The sequence below is a fragment of the Leguminivora glycinivorella genome, chromosome 4 (assembly GCF_023078275.1).
Source record: "Leguminivora glycinivorella isolate SPB_JAAS2020 chromosome 4, LegGlyc_1.1, whole genome shotgun sequence".
NCBI lineage: Eukaryota > Metazoa > Arthropoda > Insecta > Lepidoptera > Tortricidae > Leguminivora > Leguminivora glycinivorella.
In genome coordinates, this window is record NC_062974.1 from 11,443,079 (window position 1) to 11,467,374 (window position 24,296).

The window sequence follows — 24,296 nt, forward strand, 5'->3', positions numbered from 1 at the left end:
TATATACTTTATGAAATTATAAACTGGTCAACCAAAATTCGTTTTAATAGCAAATTTAAAATAAATAGAACGAACTTTGAAGTGTTTTATAAGCTTATCACATAGCCTTAGTATATATTTAATTTTGAAGAAGCTACGTGAGGTTCTTACTACTTATACATAACATTTCTCATTGGTTCACGCTACAATCACAGACATTTATAGTCCGCATCCAAAACATATTCGTTATGTTAGGTTGGACTGTGTGAGTGCTAATATTTGGAAACAATTTAAATAAAGATTCCTTTTGTATGGGACCCTACAAAGTGCATTCAGATGCCATTTTATGTCCATACTGTCTAGCTCTACGTTGAGCATTCTCCATACCAAATTCCATCAACCATACAAAAATATAGGTATACAATAAGCGATACATATACCAGCTACATACTCGTATATGCCAATACCTTACATGGAAAAATATATAAAATGTATTTAGCGACTAATCCATACGATCATTTCTTTTTATAAATTACACATAATTCGTGTTGGTAACGCCAAAATATAAAGGGTTGTGACCTACGTAATTGTGAACGTATTTCAATAAAACACGGAATAAAAACCTTAAAAGGGCCTATAGATTATCAGTGCGCCGGACGATTAACTGACATGCTAAGGTCGTCCAGCTAACTGGTAATCTGTGGACCCCTTTAATGATTTACTCACTATAATAAAAATGGAGTGTCCTACATGTCTATGTGGAATATAATATAAATACATGTTTTGTACATTGTGTTTCTATAAATTGGAAAAATAAACACGCAGTTACTGCTACTGTTCGTAAAGTGACTTGGCTTTAAACAAAACCTCTCTGGGATGTAATCCATAATATATTTATGTAACTTTTTGTGGTGTTCCTTACGTGCTACTTACATTATAAAGCATATATTATATCTGTTAGCAAATATTTTCATGACTATCCTTATACTTAACCCTCGATATAAATATAACAAATCTTGTAAAAGTGTTTTTGTAGATTGCTTATAAATACACTGGTTGAATGTAATTAAGTATATTTATGTTTAAAACATATTGCAAGGTTTCTTCGATTTTGATTTTTTCTAATTTTACATGTGACTAGTATCTCTTGATTAATAAATACAATAGTGATCTTATTCTAAGTACAATTATTATCAAACCCTCAACTCCTAGCGCTTCTACTTTTTGTATGCGATATCGTGAAGGTGAGAAGCAGGGGTAATTTTTTTGCTAACAAGGTTGGCTTTACCACAAGTTTCATATCGTAAAATTTACTAACGTCCGCGTGACTTTCTTTACCTCTCGCTCGCACTAATATGAGTAAGATGCATAAAAAGTAACAACGTCAATATATCCTTGTTCAACAGGCAATGAACGGCGAAGTGCCACTGTTGGGCGACAATAGGCTAGTTTCCTATACTTAAAATAAAACATTTTATGAAGTGCACGAAATAAAGCACCACATAATTAGAAGAAAAATATGGACAGTAGGTCTTTTTAAACATAATTTATATTTAATAAGTCAAAGAGAAAGATATAAAGTAAATGGATTGACCGTGACGTCACTCCTCAGTTTTTCATAGTAATTCCATATTAGCAAATCGTTTTGACAGTTCATAAAAAGAAGCTGATTTGACTAGTAGGAAACTAGCCTATTGTCATTGTTGTGACATAGGCCACTGGTGGTAAGCTACAGATGTCGCGACGATATGAGTTGAGGGGTTAATTTTTTTTACTAGTGCTCTAATGGCCGCACGAATAATCAAGCAAAGATAGCTTACCGAATGGGTAATTTTAGGAAAGAAAACATGCAACATTGGTGATTGTGAGTGGGAAGAAGTGCTAGTTTCAGGAGAGCTCCCCGATCGGCGCGTTCTGGAGCCACAGGTCGTGGATGAAGTTGTAGAGGTCGTCGCTCACCGCCACCTGAACATTTGAAAGATGTTCTAAGTGTCCAAATGTTAAGTTTTTGCAAAAAAAAATCTTCACAATACACGGCTGCTAACTTCAATTTAATGGAGAGCCAAATTGCCATTTTATCACAACAGATGGCGTCACCATCACCACCTGCTGTAACTGTCAAACCACATACTTTTTTTATCCATTCACCTACCTACAGCATAGCTAGAACATGATTGGCGCAAGGCTATCTGACCCTGACGTAGAATACCCGTCCTTATGTCTTCAATACTTGGGTTATTGATTTATGTAGCGGCGAGATACCGTTGCGCCAATCATTTGTGCTAGCCTTGCAGCGGTTACAGTGAGGGCATTTATCTGAATTTTTCGGTATGTTTCAACCTCATTAGAAATATTTAACCCCCATTTGCTTTACCTTGTACGGCGTGGGGTTCAAGTTCCGCTTGATGTCCTGTCTAAGCGTGCGCAGAGACGACTGCACGCGTTGGCGCACCTCCGACAGTGGCTTCAGCGGGTGGCAGATGCGGCCGTCCTTCCAGCACACCTGGAACCATTATATTTTACATTAATGCATAGTATGAACCATAGACATAGAAAAAATATAGACGGAAGGATTTAAGAAGACTCTAAAAAACCTTATGTCAACCAGAACACTCATAGGCTATATAGTACTGAACCGGTGAGCGCTATCTTGGACTCTGTCTTCACTCTCCATCAGGTGTGTCTTGGATGGCAACTCGGATAAATCTTGTCTGATTTAAAAAAAAAATTAAATATTAGTTTAGAACATATAGAATATATTGATATTAGTTTAGAACAAGTATATGATAGTTCCTAAAGGAAGGAAGGAAGGAGGTTATATCCGAGTCTTAAGTCAATCGCCTGAATCGCTCACTAACTGTTTACAACGGTTTATCATACTTCAATTACCATAAATAAGAAACAAACTAAAAATACATTGTCTGCTTATCACTTATTTATAAGACCAAGAATGAAGGAGTATAAACTAAGATAAATATATAGGAAACGTTACTTCTGTAAATTATAAGTTCATTGCCTGACAGCCACTAATTAATGAATTTAATGTACAACACAAGAACCGGCGAGAGTAAACAAAGACACATTATTCAAGTTGCAGTACTTGCTTATATGTAGTTTTAACTAGAGAACTAAATAATTATTATCTTTGAACTGAAATCACAAAAAAGATATTAAACTGAATGCCATTACATATTAGGTAGAGAATGCCATTAGGCATTAAGTCCGCCATTTGTACATTTGTTTTATTTGTGTAATAAAGTTTAAATAAATAAATAAACTGTACTGATTTGCCACTTCGTTTGCTTAATTTGTACTTAAATGTCAGTCTGATTCACCCAGTTATATTTGGACGCCGGGAAAGCGCTTTGGCACGACTTTGATGCCAATGCGGCTTCTAGCCTAGGAAAACAGAAGCGTTAGAGCAAAATCACGAGCATGGTGATTCGTGGAAGAGGAGAAGGCATAGCACCTTAAGAGGGCTTTCATGTGAAAAATAGTGAAATCGCAACCGAGTGCTTAATCATACCGTGTGTGGTAACTGTGGTATCAAATTAAAGGGTAGTTTACAAATATATAACATATTATAGGGCTTTTTCTTCTTGGTCTCACAAAATAAGAGAAAATGTCCAGAAGTGGTAATAATTGTGACGGTGAAGGATCGTTTTCAAAAAATTGCCAAAAATATATAATAGAAATTTATAATCACTGAGGCATAAGAGCAAATTTAGTAAACGTTGCAGATTATTTTCGTACAAAAATAACTTCGATGTGATGTAGATTTTTAAAGAAATGTCACTTAATTTTAGGTAATTTCTGAAAAAATTGAATTTGTCTTGGCCTTGCTTACTCTTTTTCAAAACCTTATAATAAAAATGTAGTCTGAGAAGATTGTAGTACAGGATATACGTATTATAAATTACCAGTTTCAGTATTCAAAATTGTCGAAATTTTACAAATAAGATCGACTAATTCAGCGCTATACGCGGGTTTTCCTAAACGTGCATCAGAGAAAAAATCATAATTAATTTAGTGAGTTAGTTTTCAAAAATCTCGTCTGATAAGAATCAAGATAATAAGATGTTTTAATTGAAACTTGAATGAAATATATATTATTAGATAACGGAAAGTGTAGTATTTCACCGACTAAAACTAATTTTACATTATTTTGACGTTTTTCAATTAAGGCCGCTGGGGCCTACGAGGTGCGTTAGAACAGCTTCTTTACAAGGCAGAAAAGCGTATCTTATACAGATGATCCACTTTGCTGGGTATGACGTAGGCGCGCTTGAACTCCGGGAATGGGTGCCGGCAGAGCACCTTCTGGCCGACGGCGGGCGGGGGCGGGGGCTCTGAGCAACGCTGCAGTATGTCCATAACTCTAGGATGCTCATCGGAGCGTAAGGACTCTTTAGTCTAGTCGTCTAGCAGTCACAAGACAGTAAGGCCTACCTTATAAAGGTGTTCCACTTTGCTTGGTATGACGTAGGCCCGCTTGGACTCTTGGAAGGGGTGCCGGCAGAGCACCTTCTGGCCGACAGCGGGCGGGGGCTCCGAGGAACGTTGGAGAAGGTCAATGAGGGCGTGCCCGTCGGCTCCGAACAGTCTGTAAGCCTGCAAGCACAAATTATTTCAATTATGATACAGTTTTCAATGTTATATTTCTTTTTAATTTCAATGCGAGAAAGTGGGACTCAGTCGATCTGTGTAAGAATGTCCTATAATATTTATTGAAGAGCCTTGAGGTTGTTAAGCCAGACAACTGTCTGGTGTCACGATGTTCAGACCTTCAGCAGGCTCGGGGTATGAGTGGAGTGGACTGCCTTTGAAGGCAATCAGAGAGATTTATACGGCGTTTACAATACAATACTTACATTCGATGAATTTGTTCGCATAGGTTGACTAGAATCATGGAAATTAGGTACTTGGTATGAGTCGTTCATGTCGAATTAGCCTAGTCCGTAGCCATGGACTTTAAATGTAGATAATGTTCATCAAGCAATACGAAATTTGGCCATGAACTTACGAGATAACGATTAAATGTGGAATAATTATCGGTTACAAGGTCTTTATGACGTCGGGACGTATAGATTATTCAAGTCAAAGATACGCCCAACTGGTCTGAGAATATTCGCAAGTGTTGACTTACAATTGCAGATAAGTACTTGGTAGTGTAGATATAATTGAAGTGAACGGCTTCCATTAAGTACAGTGCTTATTTAGGTATTTAATGTGCATGAAATTACGCGACTAGTGTATTTTAATCGTATAATAACATGAATAACTACTATCAATTCTGCATATAAAATTGCACAAGTACCTACAATATATTAGCGCACTATAATAATATTCTTTTCCCCTCACCAGCTCGGAAACACGTGTTTTGTCCTTTAATACCAGCGGGTAAAAACGCATTTTATCCACTAGTGGGTAAAGTAATTTGACCTTGAATAAAGTCAAATTAACTGCTTTAAAATTGATAAAAGTAGGTGAATCTAGTAATAAAGATGATTTACCACCCGTGGAACTACTGGAAGCAGTGATAAACGCATTTTTTGCGTTGTAGTTTCCTCGCTATAGTGAGGGGAAAAGTTTTGTGTTACACTCGGATGCAAATGTATTTTACTTCTCGTGTGTTAAAAAACTCGCAAGTTCAGGATTCTATTCTCGAACCACTCGCTTCGCTCGTGGTTCAACTACAGAATCCTTTCACTTGCTCGTTTTTCAATTCCACACTCGGCGTTAAAATACTACTTTGCCCCCTTGTATAACAAATAACTATAAATAGAGATTAATAAAAAGATAAAGTCGTCTGTCAGCATCAATTTAGAAATTCGCTAACAATTATCCTAATATTGTACCTACCAAATATTCATATTTCAATATCCATACTAATATTATAAATGGGAAATTGTGTGTGTCTGTTTGTTTGTCCGTCTTTCACGGCAAGACGGAGCGACGAATTGACGTGATTTTTAAGTGGAGATAATTGAAGGGATGGACAGTGAGATAGGCTACTTTTTGTCTATTTCTAACGCGAGCGAAGCCGCAGGAAAAAGCTAGTAAGTTATATACACAACAACCGCAAAAGGCAAAACAGTAACCTATCAAATGTCATAGATTGACTGATTCGACGCCTTTGTTGTTGACAGCCGCTGGTTGGATCAGTTACCTAGGTGAGCATTACGTCATTCTGTATTAGGTGGGTATCGATATGAAAGCACATATCAACTAAACTGCATGTATGACTCAAATTTAAGGTCAAGGTTACCTGTGAAAAAGCGAGTGAAGCCGGCTATACGGTAAGGATTTGAATAGTGGAACACAAAGGGACAATCGAGTTATAAGTATGAGAACGCATTCCATGATGTCACATTAAATCCTTGTACCTAATAAATGAGTTTAGTGAAACTTATAATAATTGAAAAGGCAAAAACATATTTGCTCTTGCCTATCCACGTCCTGCCCAATGTGATTTATAAAGGACATATTCCAATTTTTGGAAATTATCAATTAAAAGTCTGGATAGGTAAAAAATATCTTTTTGTTTTAATGTTTTACCTAAATCGTGATACAAAGGAAAATCTACCATATTTATTCAACATTTAGGTTTAAATTTCAATGGTTCTAACTGTATATGGTGGGCAGGACGAGGATATTTCCACTAATTGATTCATAGCTGCTCTCAATTTTAACGTAATACATCATAACATTCGTTTCGAAACGTTTTCAATATCATAAATAAAGTTTTTTAAAAGTATACCTAGACAAATAAATAATGCTAAGTAAATAGTACAATAACAGCATAATAATATTAATTTACCTCTTTGTGACCCGGAATAGTAACTTTGCCTACATCTTGACTCAGCTTGATTCTTGGCTGCCCATTGATTTCCACTAGCTTGTACACGCACCCGAGAGCGGGCTGGCGTTGACAAGTCACTGTAAACAACAACAAAAATGTTAGGTACTTATACCATGATAAAATACCTTAAGAAAGGATTAGGCTGATTCTAAAACGGGTACCTATAAAAAAAAACCGGCCAAAAGCGTGCCACGCTCAGTGTAGGGTTCCGTAGTTTCCCGTATTTTGTCAAAATAATTTTCCTAGAAAGTCTTTATAAAGTTCGACTTTTGTGATTTTTTCATATTTTTAAAACTTATGGTTCAAAAGTTAGAGAGGGGGGGGGGGGCGAACGGACGGACAGACGGACATGGCGAAACTATAAGGGTTCCTAGTTGACTACAGAACCCTATAAACTATGTTAAGAAAGCGGGCCCGTTTGTAAGGGCTCATCCATAAATTACCTCACACGTTAAGGGGGAGGGAGGGGGTCGACGAAGTGTGACAATGTGTGACAAGGGGGTGGGAGGGGTCCTAAATTTCGTGACGTCACATTTCAAAATATATCATAATCTAAGGGTTAAACCACGAATTTTAAACTGTTACTTTATGGAAACCTCATAAGCATATGTATACAAATACAGGATGTTCGATTACCGGATGAAAAGCCAAAAGTAGGCGATAGTCTAGGCCATTTAGAACATTCTCTAGCTATAACTGTCTTGGACAAAATTTGATTCGTCGTTTTTTTTAACTTCTCGATGAAAACTCCAAAATTTCAGAATAAATCAATAAGCGTACTCTTGTTACTGTATTATATAGTTGTTTTGGTTTTATTTTGTACTGTAAAATATCTATCGTATATCATAAAATAAACTTGAAACATCTGTGTCTAAAGAAAATCAAACTACAGTGATTTAAAAATTGAATAACATAAAAAAAAATGATTTGCGTGATTACTTAGGTCGAAAAAAAAAAACTAAAATTTGTCTAAGCCATATATAGCTAAAAATGTTCTAAATGGCCGAGACTATCACCTATTTTCGGCTTTGCATCTGGTTATAAATTAATATAAGATACCAATTGTTTTGTCGACAGATTCAGAATGTGGAATCTTGAGCGTTGCGGGGGTTTCAAGGCACGTAGGTTAAACAAATTTGTCACACACACCAACACGTGGAAAATATTAACTGCAAAACATCAAACAATGTAGTTTGATTCATATCATACAAAAATCACGATTTTTAGTGTGACGTAATTTATGAATGATCCCTAATTTAAAATTCCGGAGTCATGTATATCGTTTCTATAAGTATAAGTATTTGTATATCATTTGTATCATTGTTTCATTGTCTGAGTACCCACAACCTTCTGGAGCTTACCGTGGGACTCAGTCAATCTGTGTGACAATGTCCTATAATATTTATTTATAACTCTGTCTCATAAGTCACAATCGAAGTTAACCTTACCCAAATGCGTTCCAATGCCGAAGCAGTCGATTTTGTGACCTTGCTCATTCAGACTCAGTATAGTATCCTCGTTTATATCGTTAGACGCCACGATAGTCAGCTTGGAGAACCATGGCAACTTGAGCGTTTCGCCGACTTTGGCAAACGTGTCCCGGGCCAGCACGGATAGGTATGCCAAGTCCCCGCTGTCTATGCGGATACCGACCGCGCGGTACCCGCAATCGTTTAGCGCTAGTGCCACGGCACAAAAGTTTAGGAGACCACTCCTGTTGAAGAAATATTAACTCTAAAAAACAATGCAACCAATTTCAAGCGAATCTCGACTTTCGACTAAGTATGTATTTAGTGCGGAGATTCTGACTCAACCTTTTGCGTGCCAATCAGTTCTAATTACGTTAAAAAGAATAATAAATAGAAACGAATTTATCATAATTTCTCCGCATTTGCTGGAGATATGTTAGTTTTTGTAATTTTGTAACTATTTTTGATTAAAAACTTTTTTCATTGGTGCTCAAAAGGTTAAACTATACTACAGGGTGGAGACCAAGTATTAAGTAAGCCCGGGTGGCACACATTGACATCATATTTTATGGCTTTCGAGTGACTCTAAATGTGACATGTTAAACTATCGTAAACTTCTTATCGTGAACATTTGAGTAATAAAATTACGATTTGTATCACATACGAGTGTCATGCAAATCAAAAGAAAACTCGGTTATATTACATTCCCTCTGTATTTTATGCAAAATACTGTATGTGATGTTAGAGATTGCATACAGAGACGCCGTTTGCATGCATTCAGCGGGATGCAAATACTGTTCAGATCATTTTATCATCATCAGATTCATATGGCAAGTGAAACTCAATTAGCGTAATGCCCTTAATTACCGGGATTCGAACCAGGGACCATCGGTTTCATAAGCAGGGTCACTACTCGCTAGGCCAGAGCACTCATCGAAATAAGTAGATTACCTTACCTTAAATAAATAAAACATATCACCTATTTTATCGAAAGTATAGTATAAATTCAGTTCACGTTTACCCGATCAAAAGCCATCAATTTAATACATAAAAAAGCTTTACATTAAGGTTATCAATGTGTCCACCCGTTCTTTTTCCAAGATTCTCTTAACCTATTCCAAACTACTTCAGTGATATTACCTACATTAGTTTTTACTATCAGTTATATTTATGTTTTACTTTATCTACTTATAACTATAGGTTGTTGACACTAACATCTATTAAGGAACTTTTAAAACTATAACTGACAAACTAAAAATAAATGCTTCTAATATAAATGTGTGTCAGATGAAATACCAATAATATCTACATGCATTTGTAAAAGACCATTACTGTGAGCGTGTGCATATCCCTATACAATGCAACTGTGCCCAATGACTACAACTGCCCTAAATATCTGGACCAATACGTCACACTGAAGCAAAATGTCTTCATCGTTGTTCTCTTTATTTACATTCGGTTTGAACATGAAGCGCCGTCCGTATACGCTTCACTGAAAAAGCGAAATAAATGTAACTACGGCTCGGTTTGTAAGTAGAGTCGATGAGCTGGGAGACTCGTGATGTTAGGTGTGCTTTGCCCCTTCGGCTGCGTACGAAATCAGTTCCAATCGATTTTTTGTCATCAGGCTTTTCGTAATGAATTGCTATTGAACAGGTTAGATTATTCGATCCTGTCGGGCGATCTTAGAGCCACTAGTAAGTACCTTTTGAACACCAGAACGTATCAGATCCCTAGTAAAAACCAAATTCATGAAATAGGGATCCACTATTGCATAAACTGTGTTTTATACTAGGTAAACTGATTCATACATGTAAAAGTGTTATTCGCAACTAGTTATGAACCTCTGGTTTCATACGCAGCCGAAGCGCTTGAGTCGCCCCGTGTGTCATGCCCAACCCAATGAGTAGGTATATGTATAATGAATGTGGTGAATCCTGGCCTCAAGCCGGCATACAACATAATAAAACTTATAGGTATTATAAGACCACAAAACTTATACAAAATCATGACAGAATGAAAAATGCAAAACAACAATTACAGGTTTAATATGAGACACCAAATGTCAATAAGAGTTGTCTATTTGCATCTTTACCTCAGTGTGCGTTCGACCGTGCTATATCCATATGTACTATGTGAGTTTTGTATTCTAGAATCATTGGATCCACAGTTGCTATTGTAGCCAGAATGCCCATTCATATGCTGCCTGTGTCGTGACGGTAAGCCTTGAAAGTTATACCTCTTGACATCATACGTATCCACTAAAGCCAGAAATCCTGATGGAAAGGCAAGGGCATAGGATATGAGGGCGGCTAGTTCACCGTCGCTCGCCTCTTCTGTGGACACGTCCATGATCGGTGAGATCCGTTTGCGCCATTCCGTGGCGAGATCTAACAGATTGCACTGTTTGTCTGAGTCTGCGTGTCGCAGCACTACTGACGTGACCTCGGACAGAGCGCTGAATGACGTCACGAATGAGTGGGCGTGCGTCCCTTTCACGGGGATGTTGAACATCTTGCCAGCCAGCACGTTGCTGGTACCGTCAAAACCACCTGAAAAAAATAATACTGTTATTCTGATCCTGGGCAACACAGTTGATACAAACCAGAAATTTCTTTTTTGACATTCAGATATTCGAGTGAAGAACCTCTGGTTCAGCTCTTTTCTTTATTTACAGTTTAGTTTCTGTTGCGAAGTATCATTATACTATGTTACCTACTGTATTGTATTGTATTCATAATTAGTGTTCAACTTAGCAGACTACAACGACAGTATAATTTACTGCAAATGCTATAAACATTAGATAGTTTATCTTTAAGATAGTTGCGTGTCAACAGACGGCTCAGCTAACAGTTATGTTCGTGTTTGAACTTTAATCATTGCGAAAACATGAAACTTAGTGCTTTACCTAGGTTAAATTTCTAAAGAAATACTGTGAAAGTCGATTAAAGTTTGACATGAGTAATATGAAAAGTGTTGTTGCCCTTGAAACTTGCATGATTAAAGGGATTAACAGTTGCGAAGTCTATTCGATATTTGAGGCTTCTTCGAACCCAAGAGGGGTAGGTATCGCACAAGGTGGGCCGCGCGGTGCCAGGCACGGTTCGCCGGCGGCGCACGGTGCGGAAACACGCTAATATAATCAATAAAATGTATAATAAAGCAAGTTAATCTTTGCCATTATACACCTAACAAAATGCTTTGGTAAAAATAGCTGTTTGTATAATTTCCGATAGTGCTCTTCACAAATTAGCGTTCAATGTAGGGAACTGTCATTAGCAGTAAATATACAATGTACTTGTACCAGTTGTACCTACTTCATACGCAATGATAGTTAGGCAGTTTAACAATGAAACTGTCCTCGCTCTGCATGACCGTTAGCAATCAGCACAGAGGAGTATTGTCCGAGTTTGTCTATCAACGCAATACGTGCCGTCTGGCGATATCCTGCGCTTGTTTTGTATAAAAAAAGAAGTGTTTTACTAACCGATATAAGCATATTTGGAAGCGGAAAGACCTCCATCAGGGCCTTGCGCTCTTCTTAGTCCGAATTCCAATAAAGAAACGTTTTTCCCAGCAACCATCCGATATCGAGCGGCGTTTGTTGCCATCAAGCTGGAAATAAATAGAATTGTCAACTGATTGTTTACTTTTTTAACCGCCGCCTCAAATCTCTCAAAGAAGGAAGGTTCTCAATTCGTCTGTATGTTTTTTTTTTAATGTTTGTTCCACGATATCTCCGTCGTTACTGGACCGATTTTGAAAAAAAATTTTTGATTGAATGTATATGCATACAGATTGGTCCCATTTTTCTCAGAAACCAGTTCTGATGATGGGATCCTGGAGAAATCGAAGGAACTCCTCAAATCTGAAAGGCACACATATGGTGACTTTGGTATTTTTATAAGAACAGCATGCACTTACGTCCAGAACAGTGACATTTGGTGCAGTGGAACTGCTGATGATGGTCAGAACCGAACTCCTCAAATCTTAACGGCACACTTATAGTGACTTTGGTATTTTTATAAGAACAGCATGCACTTACGTCCAGAACAGTGACATTTGGTGCAGTGGAACTGCTGATGAAGATCAGAACGGAACTCCTTAAATCTGAACGGCACACTTATAGTGACTTTGGTATTTTTATAAGAATATCATGCATTTAAGTTCAGAACAGTGACATTTATTTAGTTATGTTTGTTAAGAATATTGAGTTTTCAAGTCAAATTTTGTCAAGCTTCGATTTTTTATAATCGGATTCATGAGGAATTGAGGAAACTCCTCAAACCTTAACGGTATACGTATATTCATTTGTGTTGCCATCAAATCATCATCATCCTCCTTGCGTTATCCCGGCATTTCCACGGCTCATGGGAGCCTGGGGTCCGCTTTGACAACTAATCCCAAGATTTGGCGTAGGCACTAGTTTTACGAAAGCGACTACCATTTGACCTTCCAACCCGGAGGGTAACTAGATCTTATTAGGATTAGTCCGGTTTCCTCACGATGTTTTCCTTCATCGAAAAGCGACTGGCAAATATCAAATGACAAATGTGTTGCCAACAAATAATTAAAGTATTAAAAGCATTTCTACATAATCCAACATTCGCAAGTATATAGCTTTCATCAGAACCCCAAAGGCGGCGGTTTTTTTTTTTGATTAAAAATTATTTTTCATATTTGACAGACGATTTAATCAAAACGATGTGGGCAAGAAATCGATGTACGATAGGAACGCTCAAGCGCATATTGCCGAGATCCTTGTGATAATCCTAAAATGTATGTAAATTAATATTTCAACATCATTTTAATATGTCTGAGAGCACATTGATATACAGCAGGGGTACCAACTTATTTATAAATATTACAATGAGTTATTGAAAATGGCGAAAGTCGTGACCCAGGAGTAGGGGACAAACTGATTGCGCTCCTGTTTAGGTACTAACAGCATAATTAATAAATAATTATCTGTCTACCGCGCAAGATAGGTACTTGGTTATACTATGCAGTTTGGTGCAAAATGGAATAAGTATAGGTATCTTGGGTCTACCCAAAATAATATAAATTAATATATAAGTAGTTGTAAATTTCATAACGATATTTACTTCCAGTTCTAGTACCTAAACTTTTACTTAAATCGAGTAAATTATTTCTAAATATCAATAAATCATGGTAGAGTCACTGCTCTACAGTTTTTGCACTACCTTAATAAAATAACAGTTGATTGCAAACTCACAAACTGACAATATCTACTTAGACAATGAGATCTTTTTACTCGCAGTTTAATAATTAGAATGGTTTATAGGTTTTTCTGAGAGAATTCCTATAGGTGCTGTATTAGGTACTACGAGTCGTAGTCTCCGACTTGACTTAACTAACAAAGATGGAAGGAAGAAGTTTAATCACAGGCAAGTTGATAGAAATGGCAGTACATAAATAAATGGCTCTTTGAAGTCAGTAGCAGTACTTTGCGTACTAGTGCGGCAAAAAAGAACCTCGTGTGTAAAAAATATAGTAGATGCCAATATTTATAAAATAAATTGTCAAGGAATAAAACTATTTCCTGTAATTTTATTTAGTGGGTCATATAAAGTGATAAATAATGCGGCTTTATTCTAATACCAGACTTATATTCATATAAAATAAAAATAACCTGGTTAGGTAATGGATTACCGACTTCCCAGTTCCAGCTAAAGTTTTTACTTAGGTACCTATTCCAATTAGCCTACTCCTATTCCAATCTATTGCTAGGTACCTACTTGCTAGTTTCAAGAACTTAATTAATTAATTGCCTGTCAAATGACTCAGTTGTTATAATCATTTAATGCCCATATTGCCCACGTCATTATTAACTTATGACATTAGTCTCTTGATATAAGGATATCAAGCCATGCATTTTTTTTCTCATTTTACTTCTAGGGTAACTTTGATTGGCATGCATGGCTTGATATCATATCAGCCCTTTATCGCCAACTGCTGAGCATAGGCCTCTCTTCTAGTACGCCACTTTACCCGGTCCTGATGATCCAGTTGTGATATCTTGTACTGTACTTGTTATGCTTAAGTACATACTAGTAAGTAAATATAAATCCATACTAATATTATAAATGGGAAAGTGTGTGTGTCTGTTTGTTTGTCCGTTTTTCACGGCAAAACGAAGCGACGAATGGACGTGATTTTTTAAGTGGAGATAATTGAAGGGATGGAGAGTGACATAGGCTACTTTATGTCTCTTTCTGACCCCCACTTCCCTTAATTAGGGGGTGAAAATTTGTATGGAGTATTTAGCAATTTTCGAATTTAGCGCGAGCGCAGCCGCGGGCAAACGCTAGTGTGAATATAAATCTGAGCAGAAGCCAACCGGCAGAGGCATTTTTGATACTTAAGTGAAATGTAAGGGGTACACCGAGCAGATGCTGCCTTTGGCCGAGTAATGGGACGCACGCAGAGCTGCAGAGGCAGCACCCTCCGAGGTGACAGTACTATCGCTATGTACTATCATTCTCGGTATTTATTTTCATTCTCTAAGCTACTAGGCTTTTTACAATATATGTATATTAAAATAAAATATAAACACACTTACAAAACGTACTACCCTAGGTTAGGTTTTTTATGTGTTTATATGTTTTGTACTATTATTGATTAATACACTTGGAAATCTTGGAATATAAGGACCCCTTGCTGCATTAGCTTTGAGCCCGTACGGAATCTAGATATTTTTCAATGGTATAGGAATCAATGGCTTCCCTGCCGAATTCGTTATGTAACTGCGATAACGAGTAAATGGTAACAGAGATGCATAAGACAACCGAATATTTTCAAGGACAGATAAAAACAAAACATCTAAACATTGTACAATAAGATATGATTATTTGATTAGAGAATCTAAAGAAGCTTATAAACGAGATAAAAAATATGTATCTAAGTATGATAAACGAGATATATATGTACCTATATAAATTCATCTCGTAGTTAATTAGTCGATATAAGTACTTAGGTACTTTTATATTTTAAATGCTAATCAATATATGTAGTTATTTTGTATATTTCCATGTCTTTACAATCAGGTTAGTTTTTGACACAGTAAAACGATTATTAATTAGGTACTTGAGGTTTCTAGCGCGTCTATGAGGGGTATATACCTACAGTACCTACACTTGTTATTTAACCAAGAGTTGAAGTGCCTAGTCTGATCTGTAATTATGTAACCTAACCAAGCCTGACAGCTGATAAAAACTGGTAGTCGCGTACCTAATTACGGCTGGATATTCATAATATAGATACAATGTAGACCTTGTTGATAATGATAACTGCTTGATTATAGTCTAGGCCTCTGCTGCAGTTTCCGTTATTCTGTGAGGTGAATATAATACATATCGTCACTACTTTAAAAAAAACTTGTATCTTCGTCTGTCAATGAAAAGAAAATTGTAGTAAGTATGTATGGAATGCATATAGACTTACTGCGTTTTAACTTTGAGGAGCAGCGTGAGATACGCGATTTTTTCAAAGTAGCGACGATATACCGGGTGCCCGGTAATTAATGGACAACCTTTTATTAACCGCCAAGAGGGCACCTTATACTGGTCCAGAAAATCGACATCAAGGTTTAGTAAAAGTCGCCTGGTTTTCGAGATTTTCACACTTTTTAAAATTTTAATACTACCTAAAAACTAGGTCCAGTATAAGGTGCCCTCTTGGTGGTTAAAAGGTTGTCCATTAGTTACCGGGCACCCGGTATATGTACATACAGGTATGTATAGGCCATACTGGCTATACTGAGTAAGCCTGCTTAGCCCAATCACATATGGGCCTTTAGCGTAGCGTAGTCATCCCCCTGTCACTCTTCATTATTAGTACGACAGAACAATGGCGTATCGTTCGCTACGTTGCGTAAACGATTGGCAGGTTGGCTAGGCACACTTTCTATAGACAATTGAAGTGTCTGACGCTCCAGCCCAGACCCAACCCGTTCTATTATGAGTCATCCCTAATATTCTGAACTCGAAGAGTCAGAAGGGACAAGAGGTTGAAATAATGATTTGTAAATTATTATGTAGATACCTAAGTATTGGATTGATGAGTCGAAGTAAGTTAAGCACTGTTTTTTCCTCAGACTGTAGGTACCTATTATCAATCGCCTTACATTCCATAAAATTATAACTCTGTAATTTGGTTTTTAAGACAGTCTAAATTAATGAAGGACTTACCTTGCAAAGTTAACCAGGGTTAATAAGGTCGTCTCCAACAACTGGGCAATAATTAGAGGTCCTTCAACTCTTAACAGAGGCACTCTGTAATATAACAGTTAAAGGTCTGATAAAAAAAAAACAATCCTATTCATTTGTTTCAAATATATTTTGTTGCAATAATATATTCGCCTTTATTTACCCAATATGCAAATATTCAAAGATTAGCTGGTAGAGAATGTCTTCTGGCATTTTTGAACATTCTTTACTGTGCAATGATGCAGGGAGGTAGAACAGTGGTAAATTTAAATGTGAACATTGTACTGTACTGTTGTCTTGAGTAAAACAAACATATGGCAACTAGAGCTATTAATAACAAGGCCTACCTGTATAAAATATGCCTTGAGGTATCTACACTTCTGAAGTTCTTGTAAGTACATTTAATTTTCTGCTAGAAAAATAATAGTTCTGTTTTAACAAACCTTGGGAATACTACTGATCCTTCGTCAATGGCACTCAACTTGATATCCTTGCATGTTAAATCCCTCAAATATGCAAAAAATTCTGGCTCAATATTCTCAGGAAGAGTTGCCATCAAATATTCAATATCTGCAAACATTTATGCAATTTAAAACAAAATATTAAAAATTCTATTGCCATTTTACAGATATGATTAGGTGTTTATTTATTATACATAAATAAAAATAATGTATATACAATAAAGATATTCTATAAGTACCTACTCTGTATTAAAAAAAACGCAAACAAATAGTTTGTAGATTTTCAGGTAGTTACAACATTTATTTGTTAACCAATAAACAAAAAAATCAACAGATCTGTCACTGAACAACCTATTTTTAACCTCCTTATTTGTGTTGTGTATTTTTTTATTTACCCTCAATTGATTTAATTATAATAATTATTAATTGGGGCCTTTTTGAGGGTAGATTTTGTTTGCATTTATTTAAATACCTAAATATACAGACTATAGTGTAGAATACATATAGAGAAATTATAGACCTAGTTTGGAATCTAGTCAACTAAAATAAAATATTTATGAAATACATATATTATTTTGGTAAATAAAAAAATGCTTATGCACCTCTTAACACCTTAAGAATAATTATTAAGATATTGCACTGGATACCTTGATGCTTTGATGTACACAATTGTATCAACCGGACTTTACAATCATCTTTAATATCAGATGTTACAAGTTAAAAAAAAACATACCACTGTCAGAATAATGGAAATTGTCCATAAACTTGAGACACTCGTCAAGTCCAGCAAATATGGTGAATTCTCCTTGGAATGGATTAGTGCGGAAAAATAAATCAAACACTGCCACATCATTTACTTTGTTGGACTTCCAGTAAGCGTAAGCCATAGTGATTTGGTACAGATCTAAAACAAAAATAACCATTAACTTTAGTATATTTTATATGTACACTGCCAAGGAGTGGAATTTCTTGCCAGTGTCTAAATTTCTGAGCTCATATAACCCGGGAACCTTTAAATCAAGGGTGAACATATGCCATATTTTGGCCTTAGCTAGTCTGTAGCCATGAGTTAGCCCATTTATAATTTAAGAAAAATAGTGGAGTCAGTAGATAAGTAGTGAAATTTTTATCAGTCAAGTAGGTAGTAGTAAAGTATACTATAAGTAGTAATAATTTTCCCTCTTTCTTCATCTATTTAGCATGTTTTCTTAATAAATTGACTGATAACATCAAAAATGATACATACATTTTTATCATGAAAAAACAACCTTGTAAGGTGTAAAAAGTCATTCATTCTTAATTTAACATTGAAACTCCCAAACACACTGGCAGTCAACACAATGTGAATAAATTGAAGTATTTAAAAAGCAGGCCGAGATTTTCATTAACATCTAAATAGTAAACAGAAAATTCTACTGTACTTATTATTACTTTTATTGTCTTAACTTTTATGCAACATAGCTACCTAAGATATAATACTACTAATTTCACCACTTCAGTGGTAATTAATGTAATGGAGATCCCTTTGATAGAAAATTGTACCCATGTAAAAAAATATAGATTAAAAATTCATTCACTCAAGTTATTTTAAGCTTCACTGGAAATTATAAATGGCTATAGTTGATTTTTATGGACTTTACTGTTCTGGCAAAACAATAAAATATCAATAGTATTTCAACATGTTACTTCACTTTTGTTGAATATCATGTTATAGAATTGTAACAGTATATAATATACTATTTAGAAATCTGATCTTACTGATCTGAGAGAGAATAAACAAACTTCATCAACGTACTATAAATACAAGTGTATTACATAAATTAATACATGTTTGTTGTAAATAACATTCTTTCTAACCTAGACGCTGTTATTGTGATATTTATAAAGTATATCATAGAAGGTATATCGCGCAAGAAAACTTTAATCACTGACATTTAAAATTCGCTCCAAAATATTTCGCTTATTTAACTTACCAGTAAGTAAAGGTTGGACGATCCCATTCTGCCGTGCCATTCTTCTATTATTGGCCAATTCCACACTATTCATTTTCGTTACAACTTGCAAATGAAGAAGATTATATTAAACCGCTCGGGCACGTGAGGAATGTACGATATCTGTCGTGCAACTAAAAAAAATAATTTCATCGTGATCAACCGCCTGTGCTTATCAGCCAGCGCGCCAAACACTATTTGACGGAAAATATACGCATGCGCATTTATTTTCTATTGACTACAAGATGAGACGTTTTACAGAATTCATTTCTCCAAACACGTTTCCCACGATGTCTACAGCGAGAAATTAAGATGACTTAATCAAAAACAACGAATTTTCGATAAATTTACGTTATAAAACGAATTTTTAATTCGAATTAAAGTTACTTGATCAATGTTTAAATTAAAAATCATCAATATTCTTCTCATTAAATTCCCGACCTGCAAACAGCAACGCGTTTAAAAAGACGTCTCACGACTGACGTCACCGCCGTGGAGTTTAGAGGTCGTTTGTAAGGTCACTATTGTCACAAACAAACCAAACCCCTACTAAAGCCCTACTATATTATCTTTGCTTCTACTACTGATTGGACTACTTGACTTGCAATATAAATATTTATATGAAGTTTATACTTCATTTTATACAATTTATACCTAATTGACAACATTTCATATTTTTGAGTACTACTTTTTATTGTTTGGTTTGAAAGAACTCAATACTAAAAGATACACGTATTTTTTTATTTTTCCAAAAACTGCTATTTTAATGAGAATTTCCCTTTTTATTACTGCTTCGAGCAGAAAGAGCGTAAGTTACAAACGTCAAGACACAGCTTCGTGACGTCACATGTGTTGTTTCATACACCTAAGAAAACGACAAAATCATTCCTAAAAAAAAAATTTTTAACAGTCAGCTTAAACATTCCGGTATGTCTGACTGTCAAGTGTCACTGTCAACCACTAGTGAATGCACGGAAGTATAACTAAAGCATGGAAGCCATGCTAAAATAAGAGCTCGGTGACATGTATCTTATTCACACCACACTATTACCTTTTTTATATGAGCGAATGAGACAATATTCCACAACTTCTTTCGTTTTCTCGAAGGTTGTCCCTAAATGCTGATGTCAAAACGGACCTGGGGTCCATTTATTATACGGCAAAATTAAATATACGTTTGTCATTTCACACTCGGTCTCCATCTTTGACAACTGTACATAGTCGTATTATACTGGTTCGAGTTTTTACCGCGACTTCAATGGTCGTCTTGACGATATTTATTTATTTTGTGAGGATTTCTGATAGATCGTGGAAAAAATAGCTCAGTGTATATTTGTGATAGTTCCAAGTTTCATTTCTGACTATGGCTTGTGTGATCAAGTGTTGCAAATCACATTCAGGAAGAAAAGAAAACACGCAAGAGGTTATATCATTTCATCGGTAAGTTTCTTGAGTTTTTGATAATATTTATTGATACGACCTGGCAGAAATATAAATGTACATATTAGTAGTTTATACAATTCAAATCTTATTCAATTCTGAATAGATTTTTGCATATTTTTTGGAAGTTTTCTCAAACTCCGAAAGGTTATGTTTTTTAGCATAGTGATGTGATGTGTTTTATCGACCTTGCAATAATAACCTATCAATATTCATACCTTAAAAACGCCATCAATGATTACTGTTCTTTGTTATGATTCTCTTGTTATTTAGCTATTTTACAAATTCAACTTTATATATTTCTTAGATTTCCGAAGAAGAAGACCGGAAACACGAAGTTCAAGGTGCGATGCTCGCGGTTCCTTTAGGAACCGCGAGCAAACTCCCAAGACTCCACCAAAAAGAAGGCCAAAAAGCTGAAATGGAGCAGGCCCCGAGATGTCTCCCCAGGTGTCTACCTTTGACAATTGTACATAATCGTATTATATTAGATCAAATATCTCGGCGGTCGTCTGGCCGATTTTTAATTTAATTGTGTTTATTCCTGATAGATAGTTGATGATCCTGCTAAATTCTTATTTGTGATGTGTTCAAGTTCCTTGTGTGATTATGGCTTGTGTGATTAAGGACTGTAATTCACGTACATGGAGAAAAGAAAACTCCCAAGAACCTGCTGTGTTTCATTAATGAATTTCGGTCAGTTATTGATACTATTATTTGTAGGATCTAAACAAAGCATAAAATACGATCTTTTCATAGTTTATATAATAACTACTACCATGTTAAATTCTGTTCTGAAGTTTCTCCAAACTGTTTTTAGGTTATGTTTTTGTACTAGTGATGTGTCATTTTTATCGACGTCCCGACATTAACTCTATTGACATTCTTGCATTGAAAAGGACATAAAAATGATTAATGATGATCAGGTATCACAGACTGGGTAAATGGTAATGTAACATTTCTAGTGAATTAAACTTATAGTATTTTTTAGTTTTCCAGAAATTCTCAAACATTATTAAAAAGAAACTAAAAATAGGTGAAACTATTAAAATAATAAATTTTGGTACCTACACTGCCGTTTTGTTTTATTTTCTATTTGATAGAGAAAATATTATTGAGGTAAGTATAAGTAGATTCTTGAGTGGTGGACTAGAAATTAATAGAGGGATGCTACACGAATTAAATTACTTAGGTTTTTGCGTAAGGAGAAGAGAAGAATGTATTTATTTGTTTTATACTCGTATCTCCCATCTTCTATTTTTTACAAACTATTTAGGCCGATATTACACTATCATAGAAATATAGTCATAGACAACATGCCGTCCTTTTTATTCACGTTACAGAAAAAGGGAGGCATACAGACCTATGATCAGAGATATAGGTATGATACTTGGTAAGAGAAGAGAAGTGACCGTTTATGTAGGTAAGTACATAAACAAACCATTTATTTGCAATCAGTAGGTACGGTTAGCCAAGAATGTATGAATATATGACTTTCATAGCCAAAAAGCCACAATAATCCAAATGAAATGTTTATATCAATATTGTATGTTTTCGTTACTTTTATATATATAACGTTTATATTATTTTTAAGGTGAGAACGTAAGTAAGTGCATATTTTATCGATAATTGAATCGACAAAGTAACATCCCTAGCTATCACAAAACCAGGGACCACCTACCAAAAAGAGAAATAACTAGCATATATCCATCCTTTTTCAATACATTATCTAAGTCATAAGGAAGTCAAGGATGAGTATATGCATTTTACACGAATTTTTATTAGGGGGGCTTGAGTGAATGACTACGAATCATAGACTAAGCCATGATTTTTTTAATATCTTTGCTACGAACTGTTATAAGTTTCACTGTCAAACTCAAGTGACATCCCAACTGGAAGATTTTTTTGATATAGTGGCAGCTCTAAATCAGCTATTTGACGTCACTTCCCCTTTAAACTATTTTTAAGATTTTTTATACTAAAAATGCGGAAAAAAAAATTTAAAAAATGATTTATGTGATCTACAAGCGTATATCTCGAAATGGTTTTCGATTTAGGGACATTGAAAATTTTGAAACGTTGTCAATTACTGTGTTGACGAAATGTAATTTGACCTGATCTGTCGCATTTTATTTAACTTTAACTAGGTACCTACATTTACCTACATGAAATGCTTAATGACCAAAGCTACGTTAATTTTATTTACTAATCGTAGTTTTTAATATAAGGATGACTGAGTAACTTCACATTACTTCCATTAATGGCACATGGTTGTATCTTCGCATGAGGCACTGTAGGTTTATCTCATCCTAATCTTTTTTGTACTTATACCACAGAATATATAATAGTACAAGTACAGAAGGCCCACTGCTTTGAAGTTCACGAAATGCCGCCTTTTTAAATACCTACAAAATTATTACAAAGAAACGAGCCGCACGTGCGCAGCGTCGGACGCTAGGGTTGCCTATGTATTAAAAAAAATTAATACTCAGATAAAATGTTATGCTATTATATTCAAGTCTTGGGTACTTTCTAGGTATATACAGTATTTATATATTTTTGTTTAAATCCCAACGTCACAAGCCTGATTGAACGTTTCCGTGGGCCATAAATGACATATTCAATAGTAGATCTGTGTAAGATTGTCCTATTTTATTCATAATATTTGTTTAACTAAGCGTTATTAGCCATTCCACACGCGGATATCGCGTATGAACCTTTAAAAAAACTCGCGACGTATAGTAACAATAGCAAGTGCGAACAAGCGTTCCGTGAGAATGCGAGCCACCCCTGATTAGGCCGCGAACTCGCGGCCGCCCGCATGTACTTGTAGCGCGGCGATGGAATCGCGGAGTGAGCCGCCCCTGCTTATACCTATCTGTATGTAGTTGTAGGTAGCCAATAGGTAAAGGTTCGCAAGTACAAAAGCTAAAATAGTTTATATTTTATTTAAAAATTCTTAAATATATTGTAAAGTAGGTAACTTAATATTTAAATTAATCATAGGTTCACAGGTTATTCATGGACGTATTTTACTATTTTCCTATGCGAAATTGCGAACTGCCTAACTGCGTTATATTACCTTGGCTTGGCTCACAATATGTCATCAGCAAAGTAATAAATAAACACATATATTTATTTAATTATATTCCTTCGTTGACTGTTGATCTAGGTGATATAAATGTGTGGCAGTATTTTTGTATGGATTTATTTGACCTAGGATAGGTATGCATAGGTAATTTTCAAATTATATGAATCTCAGCATTATTGCTAGTGAATAAGTAGAATTACATACATATTAACCATCATTCTTCATACAGGGTGAATTTTGTTGAATACTCTGAGAGGTGGATATGTAGGTCATACTAAACATGTAAACAACTTATACTATGCGGCCAACTATGACCTCGCAAAAAATCTACTATTCCATTGAAAACATTGACGTGATTGAACGAAATGCATTGTTTACAATTGTTTATAATGATGAAGGAATTCGAACTTAATATGCTAACCAATACAGCAAAATTAATTAAAATTAAGACGCTATGGGAACGAAAATGATAAAATGGAAAAGAGTCCCCCTTTCAATTTGGGAATTTCAGTTAAATTAACTAGATTTATCGAAAAAAAAAATGTCCATTAAGAACAACTCAGTTAAAAGATATTGCGAAAAAATCTTTAAAATCGAGGTTCCGTTCTCGACCGTTTCCTCCTTCAAAACTTATTTAAACAGAACAAAATTTGAGAATCTGAATAACAATGAAATAATTTGTGTCGGACCGTTTAGATTTTTTGGCTAATTGTTACCGATCTTGAGAATCACACCTTTTCTTGAGCCATATTGAAAAAGGCCGTTTTTAGAAATT

The 24,296-nt window shown here is 35.4% G+C and overlaps 1 protein-coding gene across 2 annotated transcripts; it reads right to left on the reverse strand.

Moving 5' to 3' along the window:
- Positions 1-1,678: 1,678 nt before the first annotated feature.
- On the reverse strand, positions 1,679-19,177 carry LOC125225376 (nicotinate phosphoribosyltransferase). 2 transcript variants are annotated; one of them, XM_048129061.1, is made up of 11 exons: positions 18,973-19,177; positions 17,733-17,903; positions 16,982-17,108; positions 16,521-16,604; positions 11,798-11,925; positions 10,550-10,862; positions 8,290-8,555; positions 6,800-6,918; positions 4,429-4,590; positions 2,354-2,482; positions 1,679-1,944 (listed from the first exon to the last, which is right to left on the reverse strand). In XM_048129061.1, the coding sequence occupies exons 1-11, from the start codon at positions 19,043-19,045 to the stop codon at positions 1,867-1,869; spliced, it is 1,650 nt and encodes a 549-aa protein (XP_047985018.1). In that variant the 5' UTR covers positions 19,046-19,177; the 3' UTR covers positions 1,679-1,866. The 2 variants fall into 2 exon arrangements, with proteins under 2 accessions (XP_047985018.1, XP_047985017.1); XM_048129060.1 differs by having other exon boundaries at positions 10,406-10,862.
- Between the last annotated feature and the right edge of the window lie 5,119 nt (positions 19,178-24,296).

Excerpts from the sequence above, each read along its gene's own strand:
- LOC125225376 (XM_048129060.1), bottom strand. The coding sequence starts at position 19,045 with ATGAATAGTGTGGAATTGGCCAATAATAGAAGAATGGCACGGCAGAAT. Across the intron at positions 17,109-17,732 it reads TTTCCATTATTCTGACAGTG|ATATTGAATATTTGATGGCA; the intron begins GTATGTTTTTTT and ends AAATGTTTGCAG. Across the intron at positions 4,591-6,799 it reads CTATTCCGGGTCACAAAGAG|GCTTACAGACTGTTCGGAGC; the intron begins GTAAATTAATAT and ends TTGTGCTTGCAG.